The sequence below is a fragment of the Manduca sexta genome, chromosome 17 (genome assembly GCF_014839805.1).
Source record: "Manduca sexta isolate Smith_Timp_Sample1 chromosome 17, JHU_Msex_v1.0, whole genome shotgun sequence".
Classification (NCBI taxonomy): Eukaryota; Metazoa; Arthropoda; class Insecta; order Lepidoptera; family Sphingidae; genus Manduca; species Manduca sexta.
This window is the reverse complement of record NC_051131.1, coordinates 286,100-300,243: the sequence shown is the minus strand read 5'-3', so window position 1 is coordinate 300,243 and position 14,144 is coordinate 286,100. Positions and strand designations below refer to the sequence as shown.

The 14,144-nt window shown below is 35.2% G+C and overlaps 1 protein-coding gene across 5 annotated transcripts in view; it reads left to right on the top strand.

Moving 5' to 3' along the window:
• The first annotated feature begins 79 nt into the window (after positions 1-79).
• Positions 80-14,144, top strand: part of LOC115443078 (serine/arginine repetitive matrix protein 2) — a 27,657-nt gene continuing 13,592 nt past the window's right edge. For all 5 annotated transcript variants that reach the window (XM_037439780.1, XM_037439779.1, XM_037439778.1 and 2 more), the window contains exons 1-3: positions 80-225; positions 385-639; positions 5,072-5,179. In XM_037439780.1, the coding sequence (XP_037295677.1) occupies positions 401-639; positions 5,072-5,179 (347 nt within the window). In that variant the 5' untranslated portion in view covers positions 80-225; positions 385-400. The remainder of the gene's footprint in view (positions 226-384; positions 640-5,071; positions 5,180-14,144) is intronic.

Sequence of the window (14,144 nt, the reverse complement as noted above, 5' to 3'; positions counted from 1 at the left end):
AGGTGGCACAGACTAAACACATGTAATGTCAAGCTGAACTGACAACCAGTTTGTCATAACTAGGTGATTTTTAATACGAGAATAACATCTAGAATCAATTTTGAACGCAATTATACATAGACAAACATAAACTACCGGTCGGCCATAAATAAAGTCAAAATCAACCAAGATGGTCGTGTCGTGTGTTTAGTGGATAAAAATTTAATTACGCGGTTCTTGTAAATGGTAAGTTGTTTATATGGTTGACCTAAATGTTGTTTAATGCGTGTGATTTCTATATTTCAAGTATAACACAACTCTATGAAGTAGGTTCATACTTTTGCGTGGTATGGTTGCACTTGCTATTTGCTAGATTGCATACTAAAAATTGATTTATGATTTTAGGTAAATAACCGACAGAATGTATAATGGTATCGGATTGACGACGCCCCGAGGCTCTGGCACCAATGGCTATGTACAGCGAAACTGGGCAACGGTGCGCAAAACCAAAGATTCTGTAAACTACCGGACTGAAGAAGAAATAGCCAAATTAGATTCTGCTTCTAATAAACAACCTAACCGAGAAATCTTGGACCATGAGAGGAAGAGGAAGATCGAAGTGAAATGTGCGGAACTCGAAGATAGTCTTGAAGAGCAGGGGTGAGTGACTTTTCTTTATCATGTTGGCAGGTCCCTCTCTTGCATTTCGTGACGTAATGTTATTTACGGCATTTCTGGTGCAATACTTGTTGTCACTTTCTGAAACAGTCTAACAAACAAACTGTGTATTAGCTTTTTATATTGAGTAACTTACTATATTCATTTCACACTACTGACACTTTAACCCGTTACCTTATATTTCAAAGTATATTTTTTATTCTATACACATGTATCTTACTAGATGTAAATATGAAATAATTTGAAGCTGTACTTATTATTATACATATAAATATATTTCATATAGTGTATGTGGTTTAATATAGGATTATCAGCTATGTATAAACTCATCCTGCAGGAAGATATCTCGTTAATAATTTTTTTTTGGATGGTATATCTATCACATAAGACATAATATAGTCGGTAAACTTCATGATATTTGTAAATATAGTGGTCTAAATTGTCTGGTTTGTAGACCGCGAGTTGTATAAAACTTTGTATGAAACTCCAAAGCTTCTTCACAGATTTCCCAAAATGTTTTTCCCCAATGCGAATCTATAACCCAATCAGAAGGCTGAAAAGTCTTGGAAATGTTGGGATAAAATTATAACATAAAAACCACAATAAAACCCATAAATTTATTTTATTTTAAGAGTTTATTTTTTTTTTTTAACAATATCCAAACTTCTTCATTAGTAGGATAAATTACATAAATAAGCAAAGGAATGATAAAAATGGAAATCCAATATGTCTCATGAAAGCTAAAACAATTAATAGTCCATAAAATGGATTCAGCAACTTTCCCTCAAACAAGACAAATTATAAATTGGCATATGGCCAATATTTGAAACCATTTTGGCTCCAGTTCTCAGTGTGGATGTTGTTATCTTTTTTTTTAACCAATATCATGTTTATTTTATTACTCAATAATATAGTCTAGCATTTCCCACACTATGAGAAGCGACACACTGGTGGGTCATGACCAAATGGTCTGTAGGCCTTGACAAATAAAATATATTTACCCTCATTAATAGCTGAACAAATTTAAAAAATATCCAATCAACATGTGTTTTAACAAGAAAATATATTATTCAAAAAATAAACGGCATTACTTTACTTCAGACAAAGGAAAATATCATTATAATGACTGTGTAGAGGAAATTTCAAGTTATAAATTTCATTAGCTACTGTTGTGACTGTGTGTATAATCAACCGACTGCACCAAGACCAGAAAGGCCAATGATGGATATTAAAATGAATAATGTTGAATTTGATGCTGAAGTTAATGATGAAAATAAAAACACACATCCATCTTGTCACAACAGCACTTCTTTTTTTATTTAAATAGTCTATTGTTCATGTAATTATGCCTATTGTTTTGTTCATGACAGCTAAAAGTTGAGTCCCAGATTTGCAAGTTTTCGTTAGGTGGGTTGCAGTCCAGTCAGCTTTGGAAGTCATTGATATAGTCATGGTCTCAGTACAGCAGTTTTTATAGGCCGGCTGTAAGAGGAATATTTGGTTAATGCACAGACCGATGGTCCCTAAGAACAAAATCTCAATATAGTTAAGTTTTGAAATAAGTAATTGATTTTTATATTTTCACTTAACTTAATCTGAGATAAAATTTTAAGCCTGAAATATTCATAAATCCTTTATTTCAGTGTGAGACAAGTCACACAGCTAGCTGTGACTGGGGTAATTTATGTTTTTGCTTGCGGGTTCTCCCGCGTGAAAGAGTTTGTCGGGGTAAAAATCCCGCTGTATATTTTCCCGAGATAGAAATGGCCTATGCACTTCTCAGAGGTACAAACTATCTCCATATAAAATTTCATCTAAATCCGTTAGGTAGGTTTTGAGTTTATCCTGTACAGACAGGCAGACAGATGCACTGGGAGACTTTGTTTTATAATAATAAATTAATAATCTAGATTGAGGAACAACTCCGCCATCCACTAACTTCAAGCGTTTACAAAGCGCATTTAACGGAAGTTCTCAAAAGGAATGAATTTTCTCAGTTGTTGCAACATCTTTTTTGATGCTCCGCTCCTATTGATCAAGGCGTAATGTTATATAGCCTATAGCCTTCCTTGGTAAATGCGCTATGCAACACTAAAATGATTTTACAATTCGAACCAGTAGTTCCCGAGATTACCATGTTCAAACAAACAAACACTTCAGCTTCATATAATAGTACCAATAGAAGTAATAGTAATAGTAAATCCTTTATTTGCAAAAAAGTTGGTACAGTATAGAATCTTAACTAGTCATTTTTGATCAGTCAACTTTTGTCAAATTTATTAACATGCAAATTTTTTTTTTTTTTTTTATGTGTATAATAATAAAAGAAAATAATTAATTAGGTTAGGGCAAGTATTAGTTATAATTTTTTTAAATTAAAATTAAAATTTGGTTGTCAATGGAATTTAACATAAGTTTTACATTATGATGCCTATTGTAATATGATTAATTTTGAATATTGATTATGATTATTAATTCTAGAATACAAAATGTCGCAGATAATCTTTATACAGTACTGTTTCCGTTTTTTTAATTTTTATAGTTCAAGAACTCCTGAATTGTGTAGAAGCATCTTTCCAGAAGCCATTTTTTTAATTTTTTAACAAATAATAGAAGTATAGATTACAGGCCTATTGATGTAAGACCCTTATATTTGAGGACTATATTTGTTCATCATAAGGCTGTCTGCACACGGGCGTACTGTTGTGCACTACATACTACCCATAATAACAAACTGACATCTCTGTATTATCTTAAGGGCTCATTTATTTGCTGAAGCTAAAGTCCGTAATAGGAAAAGCACAACGCGAGTTGACTATATTGTATACACACATACACATACACATATACAATCAATCAATCAATCAATATTTTGCTAGTGCAAAAGTATCGTATTCCATGTATTTTAAATCACATTGCGACTATTGTTTTCTGTATCCGTCAACATGGCTCGTCTGTGCGTGTTTTGGCGTCACTCAATATGCAGTAAAATATACCAGATAGTTCTGGCGATTATCTTTGAACATAACTTCTTTTATATGTGTTTTCCCTAGCTTCAGGTATTGTACGACACATAGTTTTTATGATTTCCCTGACTTAATTCTAGTTCGTACCTGCTTATACGCTGGATATTTATAGCGAAAGGACCGTTTGCAAGTACCCTAAACTTAAAAAAAAAATGATAACTTTTCCCTATGTTTGTGCCTGTATTATAGTCATGTGCAGTGCGTCATGGAGAAAACGAAAATTTTAAACAATATTTGTAATTTTTAGGGGAATCACTTATTTTGTTATTAGTCGCAAAGCTTTTCAGAGGTACATAGTAATATTACGAGCAATAATAATCCATTTATCACAATCTATTTCTTATTTAATTAACTCATGCCAGACTCAATTAAATTGGTTCATGCTTTTTAAAACTTTATCATAATTTAATTTGCCAATTCTATAGGAAAATTATAAGTGAATTGGCAGTACGCAACTATTTGCTGAATACGGAGGATTACTTGTGGGTAGATAAACACGGTTTTTCTTTTTCTAATGTGTTGATAGGGTTTTTTTTTGTGCAATCGAATTTCGAAATTAGCGTGTTGCCATGGCTCATGATAGCACAGTGACTGTGAAGAGAACCACCTTATTGGCAACAAAACCTCAAGTCTCTTACTCTGTGCATGCTGAATATTATTGTGAATTCCTGCTTGGTTTCATTTTAAGGTACTAAAAAAATAATAAAAGACCACCGTATACTATTACTGAACCTTAACCAATAAAAGATATTCTTGCCATTATGCTGGAAGTAGGCTGGGATTAAGAATCAAAATCTCCTTTTCTTCCAACGGGTGCATAAACATTAAGATAAACGCATACCAACGCCTTGATAATAACAAGTTGGTGTGGATAAAGATTGCTTACCGATCGATAACGAAACATTCTCATGAGACAAACGGCAAGCAATGCCACTTGCGTTCACATGTTATGTCAAGTCACGTAGTTATCGATTTGACACATTACTACCCCTTGTTTAATTTTCTATAACAAAAGAATATAGTGCACCCCACGTACGTTGCATTATATCGATAAAGCACCCCACAGGGGGCGACGGCCCCTGCGCCGGAGTCGAATCAATAACACAACAGCGCGTGACCACCCCTCAGTTGAGTTATATAACCATACAGCCCCAAGAGCTAGCATTCAGTGTACGGTAGCACGGCAAGTGCACGTTATCGGTTTTATTGTTTTTGAAAAGTAATTTGTTTTATAGCGGGCCGGCGTATCATGCATTGGTACGTTTACGTGGGCGACACAAGATTTTATTAAAAGATTCCATTGCGTTTTGCTTGGTCGCGTCGCGCGGTACGCTCGCGCACCTCTGTTTGTTTAAAATAATGAGCATATCATTGGTGTGGTTGCGCAGGTTGCCGAAGGATGAGATCGCGGCGCGTGTGGCCGCGTTCCGGGCGAAGCTGTCAGAGACCAGCGGCAAAGAGAAGGATGTGCCCAGAGACGAGTTCGGACGTGTAGCGTAAGTATACAATCGTGTTTTATGATTATCAACATTTTCCATTATATAGAAGTAGTTTTAGCTCAGCGACAGAAGAACTAGGCGCAAATTCCCAGGGTTCATTTTGATGATCAGGAATCCCTCATATTTCGTAAGCTAGTGCGTATATTTTTGTAACATACCTATAACACGTAAAAGTACTTACATAGGTACTTTTCTTGAAAGAAATTTAAAGCTATTTCAAATTGTGCAGGAGAATAATTGTATTCTGAATTTGCGGCCTGTCAGCCTTATCAGTACGGCTCGCTGAGCCTTTGCAAGTGCTTTTGTTTACATCTATAGATTTGAATTTTGGAGTGAAAAGTTAATAGAAAGTCGATAAGAAGCTGTTTCGATTCGTAGCGATTGCGTGACCATTACATAAAAATTTTCCTTTATTTTAACGTATGCTTGTAACATGCAAGTTCGACTAACGCAATAGGTATTAATATGGAAAATTATCAATATGGAAAACCTACAATATATTATTCCTATAGATTATGGTTTTTTTAACAGATGTACCTATTGATAAATGTTATTGATGGTAATTATTAATATATTTTAATCGATAAAAGAAATTAATATCGACTATAAACTTATGTTATTGATATTTTAAAGAAAGAGAACTAAAAATAAGACTTCATAATAATAAAAAGAGATAATTATAATTAATTGATTTATATTTCGAAACTTAACACAGCCTAACCAATATCTGATAGACGCATAGTCGGTGTAGGCAACAGGGTAACGTAAAAATGTAACCCTCTTACGCATAGACGTTCTTTATCTAAGGACGGAGCATTGCTGTGATAACAAGTCTGTTTCTCAGTGCTGACGGCATGGCAGCCTTCGCAGTGCGTAGACATAGGGCCGTTGAGATTGGCTAATATTGACATACAACTTGAATCTAGTTGGCTATCGTAAACAAAGGTGAGAAACAGACTTGTTATAACAGCAATGCTCCGTCCTTAGATAAAAAACGTCGTATGAATAATGGGTTTAGACTACAGAAGAGATCGGGCATATAAAAAAAAATTAAAAGCTTGAATTTAGGTTTACTTCTAGAAACATAGCAGCTGAAGATAATTTTACCGTGTCATCCATTCAGTGATATTGACATAATAAAATTCGATTGTTAGTTCAGCTGTAAAATCAATCAGATACGTATAAGGAATGCGATATCTTCCTTCAATCTTCAAAATATTTTCATAATAAATCATTATTCATAGTTCTCTGAAGAATATACCTTAATTGTAACATAGTTAACTATAATAAGCTTAAAATAATTTAATTTCTTCATCTTTTTTTTTTTTCATTTATTTTTATACTAATTAGCTCTTGTATATGACTGTTTGTGATGTGAATGGTACTATTATATAATAATTATAATCCCTTAGTGATCATGTCGGTAAATTCTTTTCCAACACAATTTTGAATAACGAGCAAGTAGCTCATCGGAAGCTAATTCTCAATGACGTGACATTTAGACTCCCAACGAAATCGGTATTATTTTATGTATAGATTAGAGTGGAAAAGAAACCGCCTTTTGTGGGTAATTTTCTGTATATCAGTGGGCCCCCGTCTTTTGAAGGCGAAAGACTAAAGTGGGCACACCACGGCATCATCACTGCCAGTTTTAGTAACAAATGTGCCTGGAACGTAAAGCACAGAAACTTTATAATTACCATGTTGTTTTTAATTGGAGGTGCAGTCTCCCATATAGAGTTACCCCCTTATTCATAGACGTTTTTTATCTAACGACCGAGTAAAGCTGTGATAACAAGTCTGTTTCTCAGTGCTGACAGCATGGCAGTCTTCTCAGTGCGTAGACATAGGGCCGTTGTGATTGGCTAATATTGAGATACAACAATAGTAGCCAATCACAACAAGCTTGTTATCACAGCTTTACTTCGTCCTTAGATAAAAAACGTTTATGAATAAGGGGGTTAGTTTAAACAAACATATGGAACGGGTGACGCGCGTTCGTGTTTATTTTTCCCGTTGATGTTTCAATTTTCAACACAAATGTGCAGTTTTACGTCAGCACGAAATTACTATGTATGTAATGCGATTTCTCATGCTGAGAATGAGTGCAGTTCATTGACCAAGTACTGTCAGCCACAAAAGTGGTTGAACAATTTCGTGTTAATAATTTAGTGGTTCAATAAATTCAAAATGCTGCTACATATTATCTTAAGTCAAATTATTCTTTTTTCTACTAAAGAAAATACTATTGATGGTATGGGCTTAAAAGATGAAAGGCTATTTGAAAATTTTAATCTCTTCATCTACTTTTGTCGCGGACTGTACAACAATTATAATAACAAATATTATTATGTCTTGTTGCAAGACACATTAGAATATTATAAATTAAATGAAAAGATATAGATAAGAAGGTAATGTTTTTTTAGTTTTCAATATTAGCGATAGACTTATCGATAGAGTATATTAATCACATACATTTTTTTAAATTTTTTTATTAGCGTTAACGATTGTAGAAAAGCATTTTTGCTTCGGCCAAGTGCACGCGTTTAATGCATTACGATATATTTTTATGACTACAAATCATACAAATATGTCTTAACGCTTACGTCTTAATGGCGTTGTTGTATTGCGGTAGAACTGCAGTGCTGAAGTCTTGGGTCCGAGCTCCTGGTCGGGCAGTGATATTACATTTTTCTGTCAGCCCGGAGTCTGGAATTTGTGCTCGATATGGTGATAGGCTCCCTATCACATCATGAGGTGGAATACACACGGTGAATTGTGGGTGTACCACTCCGGGGACAAAAGGCGTGAGGATATGTGACTGTGTGTCTGCGAATGATTATTTTTTGCATTATAATTTTAACTGCCTCGGTGGCGTAGTTGTATTGCACGTCCGGTACAATAGCGCTCTGAGGTCCTGGGTTCGAATCCCGGGTCGGGCAAAGTGATATTTGGGTTTTTCTGCTCAGTATCAGCCCGGAGTCTGGTATTTGTGCCCGATATGGCGATAGGCTCGCCCCCTATCACATCATGGGACGCGGAACATACTTGGCGAAAAGTGGGTGCCCTAGTTGCGCCTCTGCATACCCCTTCGGGGATAAAATGCGTGATGTTATGTCGTTATAATTTTAACCACGTATCCACTATATTAGATAGTAAAGAGTCCAAAAACCACAACTACATGTGATAAGTTAGAGGTGACATTCTGTCAGCGCGCTTTTAGTTGCGCACGATGCAAATATTCTTAAAAATAAATTTCCCATTACAATTTTATCGGAGGGTGCAGTGGTTGAAACGATTTATTTATTTGAACCCGTAAAATGATATACATTATTTAGATTCTGTCAATACTCTACTACTATTTCGGATAGCAGTTCTCACCAGAGAATAAAGGACATGAATCTCAGGGGCTGGCTCTTTTCACAATTTGTTTATGGTATAAACTACAATACATGATACTGCTGCGAATGTTCAACATGTTCAATTTCTTGAACCACGTACTTAATATGTAGGACAGAACTGGCTGTCCTGGGACGGCCTTGATCTCATTACCGGCACTTTATTTGCACTGGAGCGCTCGGAGATCGCGCCCACCTACTCGGGGACACTGAAGGTTGTTCGATGTCGACTATTTTAAAAACTAAAGCTAACGCCACATGCTTCTGTTATATTTTTGCATAAATTTCATAATGTTAACTTTTGATCTCATAAATCCTCTGTCTTTAAGGCCTAATTATTCGTTTCGACATATAAAAACAACGCTACATTACCCTAGTAGTATACTCCAGGTAATAATTCGCGCGGGTTCGACAACTGCTTCATTAAAACACTAGTATAAAAGGGTATGAAATCGATAGGTAATCCACCCCGCGGCCCGGTCGCCACGCGCCGTGGGCCCGAGGGGTGGCGTCCTCCACGTAGTAGCAGCCACGTGGCTGGCTTCGTGGTACGCGAGTAATGCACGTCTATAATGTAATATATTACTTACCTGGCCGGTAATTCTATATTTACGGGGTTCCCAGGGGCATCGAAATAGGGAATCTATACAAATAAAGTTGAACGACCTGTGTTTCGAAGTAAAGGAATTTTCGTAGTATATTAATGTTAGGATAAAAATATTCTTGTGAGATTATTTGTGACACCTTTTGCTATAATAGCACTGAGCGTTTAACAGAAAGAGGCAGTTGGTCATTGGCAAGTCGTATAAATCAGTTGGTTGGTGAAATATTAGTGGAAGCATTTCTGTAGTCAATAGTACTTTTTATTTTAATCAAAATCACTTTAGTTCCTAACAATATAGGAAATACTACGTTGCTATAAAGCATGAAACAATTCTCCTGAGTCGTCAGTGACTTGCAGATTATATATATACCACTGCTAATCGCGGCATTTAGGTAGTCGGTAGCTGTCTATTGCAATCAATACCCGATGTGGTAATTAGCTAATGGCTCGGAGTTTTCTCATAGTTAAAGTAATACAATCACTGACGATAGTAGATGCATGAGTTGCAACTTGCACATCAATTGATCGATACAGGTTTGAGCTTTGGTATGATATTTTTTAACAAAATATCATACCGCCTTCAAAACCGCTAAAACCAAAAAGCAAATTTGGCATTACCTACATACTGATTACCAATTTCGGAGTCTATGAGACGAATCTGGAAATACAATCTTTAATTTTTTTATGTGTTAATAAATAACTTTATTCTGAGGTAATGAACATAAAAAAAAAAACGTCAAATTGATAACCTCCTTCTTTTTTGAAGTCGGTTAAAAATCCATCATTCACTATTCTATTTTCGAGAAACATTCCAGTACATTGAATTTTATAGTACCGTTATAGCTATTCGAATTTTTCAACAGCAAGGTAGAGTCAGGAATAATGGTTGATTTTTCTGCAGTGCGCTGGCATTCTTTAATCTATTTACAAAAGTGGAAAATGCAATTTTCAATTTGCAGTCGTGCGTATTAATCGAATTGTCGTTTTTATTACCCAACGAAGACGCGCTATGCGAAGCTTCTTGCTCGTGTTTAGCTCTATATTTATTGAGAAGTTTTAGCGTATTGCTATTGGTCTATTGGTCCAGTTAAGCATGAAACACTGTCTTTTAGCTTTGTGTGGATAAAATATGAAATTGTATAAGAAAATCGTTTAGAAAAATTTATTTGTCTTGTCTGGAAAAGGAATTAGTGTCCGATATGACGAGCAAGAGAGAGTACGATATGATTTTATCATATTCTGGATCGTAAACTACGGACAAAGCGTGAGTGAATTTGGTACATCTCTATAACATTTTATAGTAAAATATTGTCGGCTAGCTCATAAAACTGCATAGTTTCATAAGAAGCCTTATTGACTGGCACACCGATTAGTTTCAAGTCGAGGCTTATGGTAAGCATGCAAGCGTCGCATGCATAGTTTCATTAGCTGCCGTGTTTTTACTTTGAGTGTCACTGTCACGGGCAAAGTCGATCGATTAACTAAAAAATGCAGTTTCCTTTTGTTTATGAGATGGATGCTTCAAATGCTTTAAAAGAATAATATTTAATATTGATATTAGGGTCTATAATCCATTACCTCAATATGAAAAGTTTAACGGCAGTATCTCCAAACGTACGATAGAAATCCAATTGCAACCGTATACGTAAGTCATAAAAATCATTTTATATCTAAACAGCATTTAGTTAGTCACTAGCGAAGACCTTTGCTGTCTTTATAAAGTAACAAAATATAATACACGATATTACGGCGATATTATATTTTACGACGTACTAAGAATATGGTTGCTAAGATTTGTTACAAAATGTCTATAACAAATTAGGGTAATATAAAACTGAGCAATCGGAATTGACTACGTAGATAGAGTTCTACGTTTTGACGACACATTATAACGTGGTATCATGGCGTATATAGACGTTACAATACCATTCGAATTTAAATATTCATGAAAGGTCCTTCAACTGCGTTACGAAATAAATTTATAATTAATATTGGCGAATAAGATTACAAACATTTTTGTTACAAATAGAAACAATCAGAGAAATGTTAACTTTTAACAACAATGACCAACTACAAATCTCTGAAAGAAACTTTATTGTAAAGGATAGTAACGTTCATATACGTTTCACTAAAAATTGCAAATTACTTTATATTTTGATGAAAGTTCAACGCGACGCGTGCCGAGGTCCGTGCATATCGATCTGTGACGTTCGCCCCCCACGCCCCCTGGGAAGGGTGTCAGGACTCCGGCGTGACGTCAGTCGCCGCCCCACGTTACAACAAGGTTATGTTCTTATGAAATGTGACGACTGCATGCGGCAATAAATTTAACGTAGTTTTGAACTCTGATGTTATGTTAGATTGTTTGGGTGATTTCTATGAAGTGTATGGATTTATTTAATTTAGAATAATTCGCAGTTTATTCGGTGAAATAGTCGATGGTCCAGTTTGTATGATAAAATAAAGCAAAAATTAAATATTGATATTTATATAGGTGTATTTAAAACTGGCGTTCGGAGTTAAATAAATAATAATAACTTCATTGATCTCACGTTGTCATCTTTAAATAATAGGTATTATCCAAAATTTTAAAGAATGGCTGTTATAAGACAAATCAAAAACATAATATTCTTATTTATTTAAAAGAATAATAATATAAAGCTCTCCAAAATCCACACCAATTAAAATATTCGACTTAAAAAGTTTAGGCACGCGTGTTATAAGTAGTACGTGACTTCAAAACGTATCACGACATAACGTAAATTTTACTAATGTTATTCTATTTATTTAATAAGAATATGCGAACGGCGATAGCCTAGTTGGGTGTGGAACGGACTGCCAAGACGAATGTCCGCAGGTTCAAATCCCAAGGGCACACACCTCTGACTTTTCACTAAAATCATGTGTGTATTCTTTGTGAATTTATCGTTCGCTTTAACGGTGAAGGAAAACATCGTGAGGAAACCTGAACAACTGAGAAGTTCTCTACAGGAATTTCGAAGGTGTGTGAAGTCTACCAATCGCACTAGGCCAGCGTGGTGGACTAAGGCCTAATCCCTCTCAGTAGTAGAGGAGGCCCGTGCTCAGCAGTGGGCAAGTATATAGTACAGGGCTGATATTATTATTATAATAAGAATATGTACACGTTTATAAATTGGTAATTGGCTCGTTTGTTGCGAGTTAAAAATATAAGAAAAAGGAAGTAATTAAATGCACAGTTTTCTTCGATAGCGTTGATATCACTGGTGGTAGGTCTCTTATGTGATAGTCCGCCTGGGTTGGTACCATCGCAATGTCTAGTTCTGCCGTCAAGCAACAGTGTGTAGTCACTGTTGTGTTTCGGTTTGAAGAACATTGTAGCCAGTGTCTCAGGATGGCGAGCGCAGTGGAATACCAAACAATACTTTGTAATTCAAGGTGTTGGATTGTATTTCTACCATTCATGAGCGGCCGTATCGCTTACCATCAGGCGAACGGCAAGCTTGTCTCGTCATTCAAAGCAATTAAAAAAAATAATATTCAAAAGTAAAAATAATACTCACACAAAGCTTGCAACCCAAAAAAAAGGAAATAAGCTACTTTCTGGTTTCAACGCTGTCTATTTTTTTATCTGACTATGTTTTATCAAACTTTTGATTTATTTAACACATTCTCTTTTAGCCACTCCCACCTCTGTTAATGACGTTTGCTTTGAATTCCAGAAGAAAATTACCATTCCGCCCTTTATAAAAAAATGTTAATTACATAATTAAATAGCATGACACGCGACATAAATTATAACGAAATTTGGTTACGGAAATCTTTTAATCAGATGGCATATTTTAACATTGTTAATATTGTTTTGGGCACGCGAGCGGGTAACTAATGGGCACTGGGAGTGACAGGCCAAATTCGCGTTTGTAGTCTGTATATATAAAACTAAATCGATTGTCTGTTTGTACAATGAGGTACATGTTTTAATAGCTAGTTTGTGTGGGTCTATTTATGTTTGTGTACCTTAGGCTTTTGTCTTCCATACGTTGTGACGAAAATAAGAATTTAAAAGTGTCCGCATTAGTTGCACTTAAACCTAACTTTGATACGGATGTGATTTTATGCTTTTTTTACGAAGTTGTTGCAAAATGTACTTTAAAGTGAACAGTATTCGGTTTGAAAGTGTAAATAATTACAATTATACCCTGGCAACGAGCCTGTTATGTAAAAAGGAATAAAATATTTGTGTCAAGCTTGGAGCTTAGAATAGTAATGCTGGTACTACGCTTGGCGTGTTTGGGCGAATATTTGCGTTACTTGCACAATGCAACATAAACTTTGTACATAAAGAACACAAAGTCGATATTGCTTGTCCAAAAGACGCATATTTTGACGAATACGCCATTGTAGTGCTAGCATGACGCGTGATTGTGAGGCATATTTATTTAAATAGCTTAATCTCAAGTAAAAGTATTAAAACATCAAATGTTTCTCGCAGACGTAGCCGCGAGAAAAAGATATAACACAATGTAATTAATGAGTTGAGGCGGGTTCCGCCGCGCCAGAACGTATTAACAGAGTGATCCATTGCTCTGTTTTCACGAAGACGTCCGTAGGCATACTGTAACTGTACGAAAATAGTTCACGATAACAATTTAATTAAATATATCAATGTAGGAAGCATTTAAACGAAACATTACGGCAATGTTTAGACTTGAAATTGAACTAGTTTTACGGACTTTATCGCGGTTTTTTATTTTATTTTACTTCAGATGTTTTAAAGTCTTTGGAGGACTTCGTTTTCACGGGGCGGACTTGGTGTTGGTTGTCTGAAAAGTTAATGTTGCAATTCTTCCTTCAATTATGAATTATCAATTTTTTTAAAAATAAATAAAATCTGCAATGAAATAAGTAAACTACTTTAATTTCATTGTCTTATATTCGCGTGCATGTAAGAAATCATAGGATTGGACTGTCAGAGATCTAT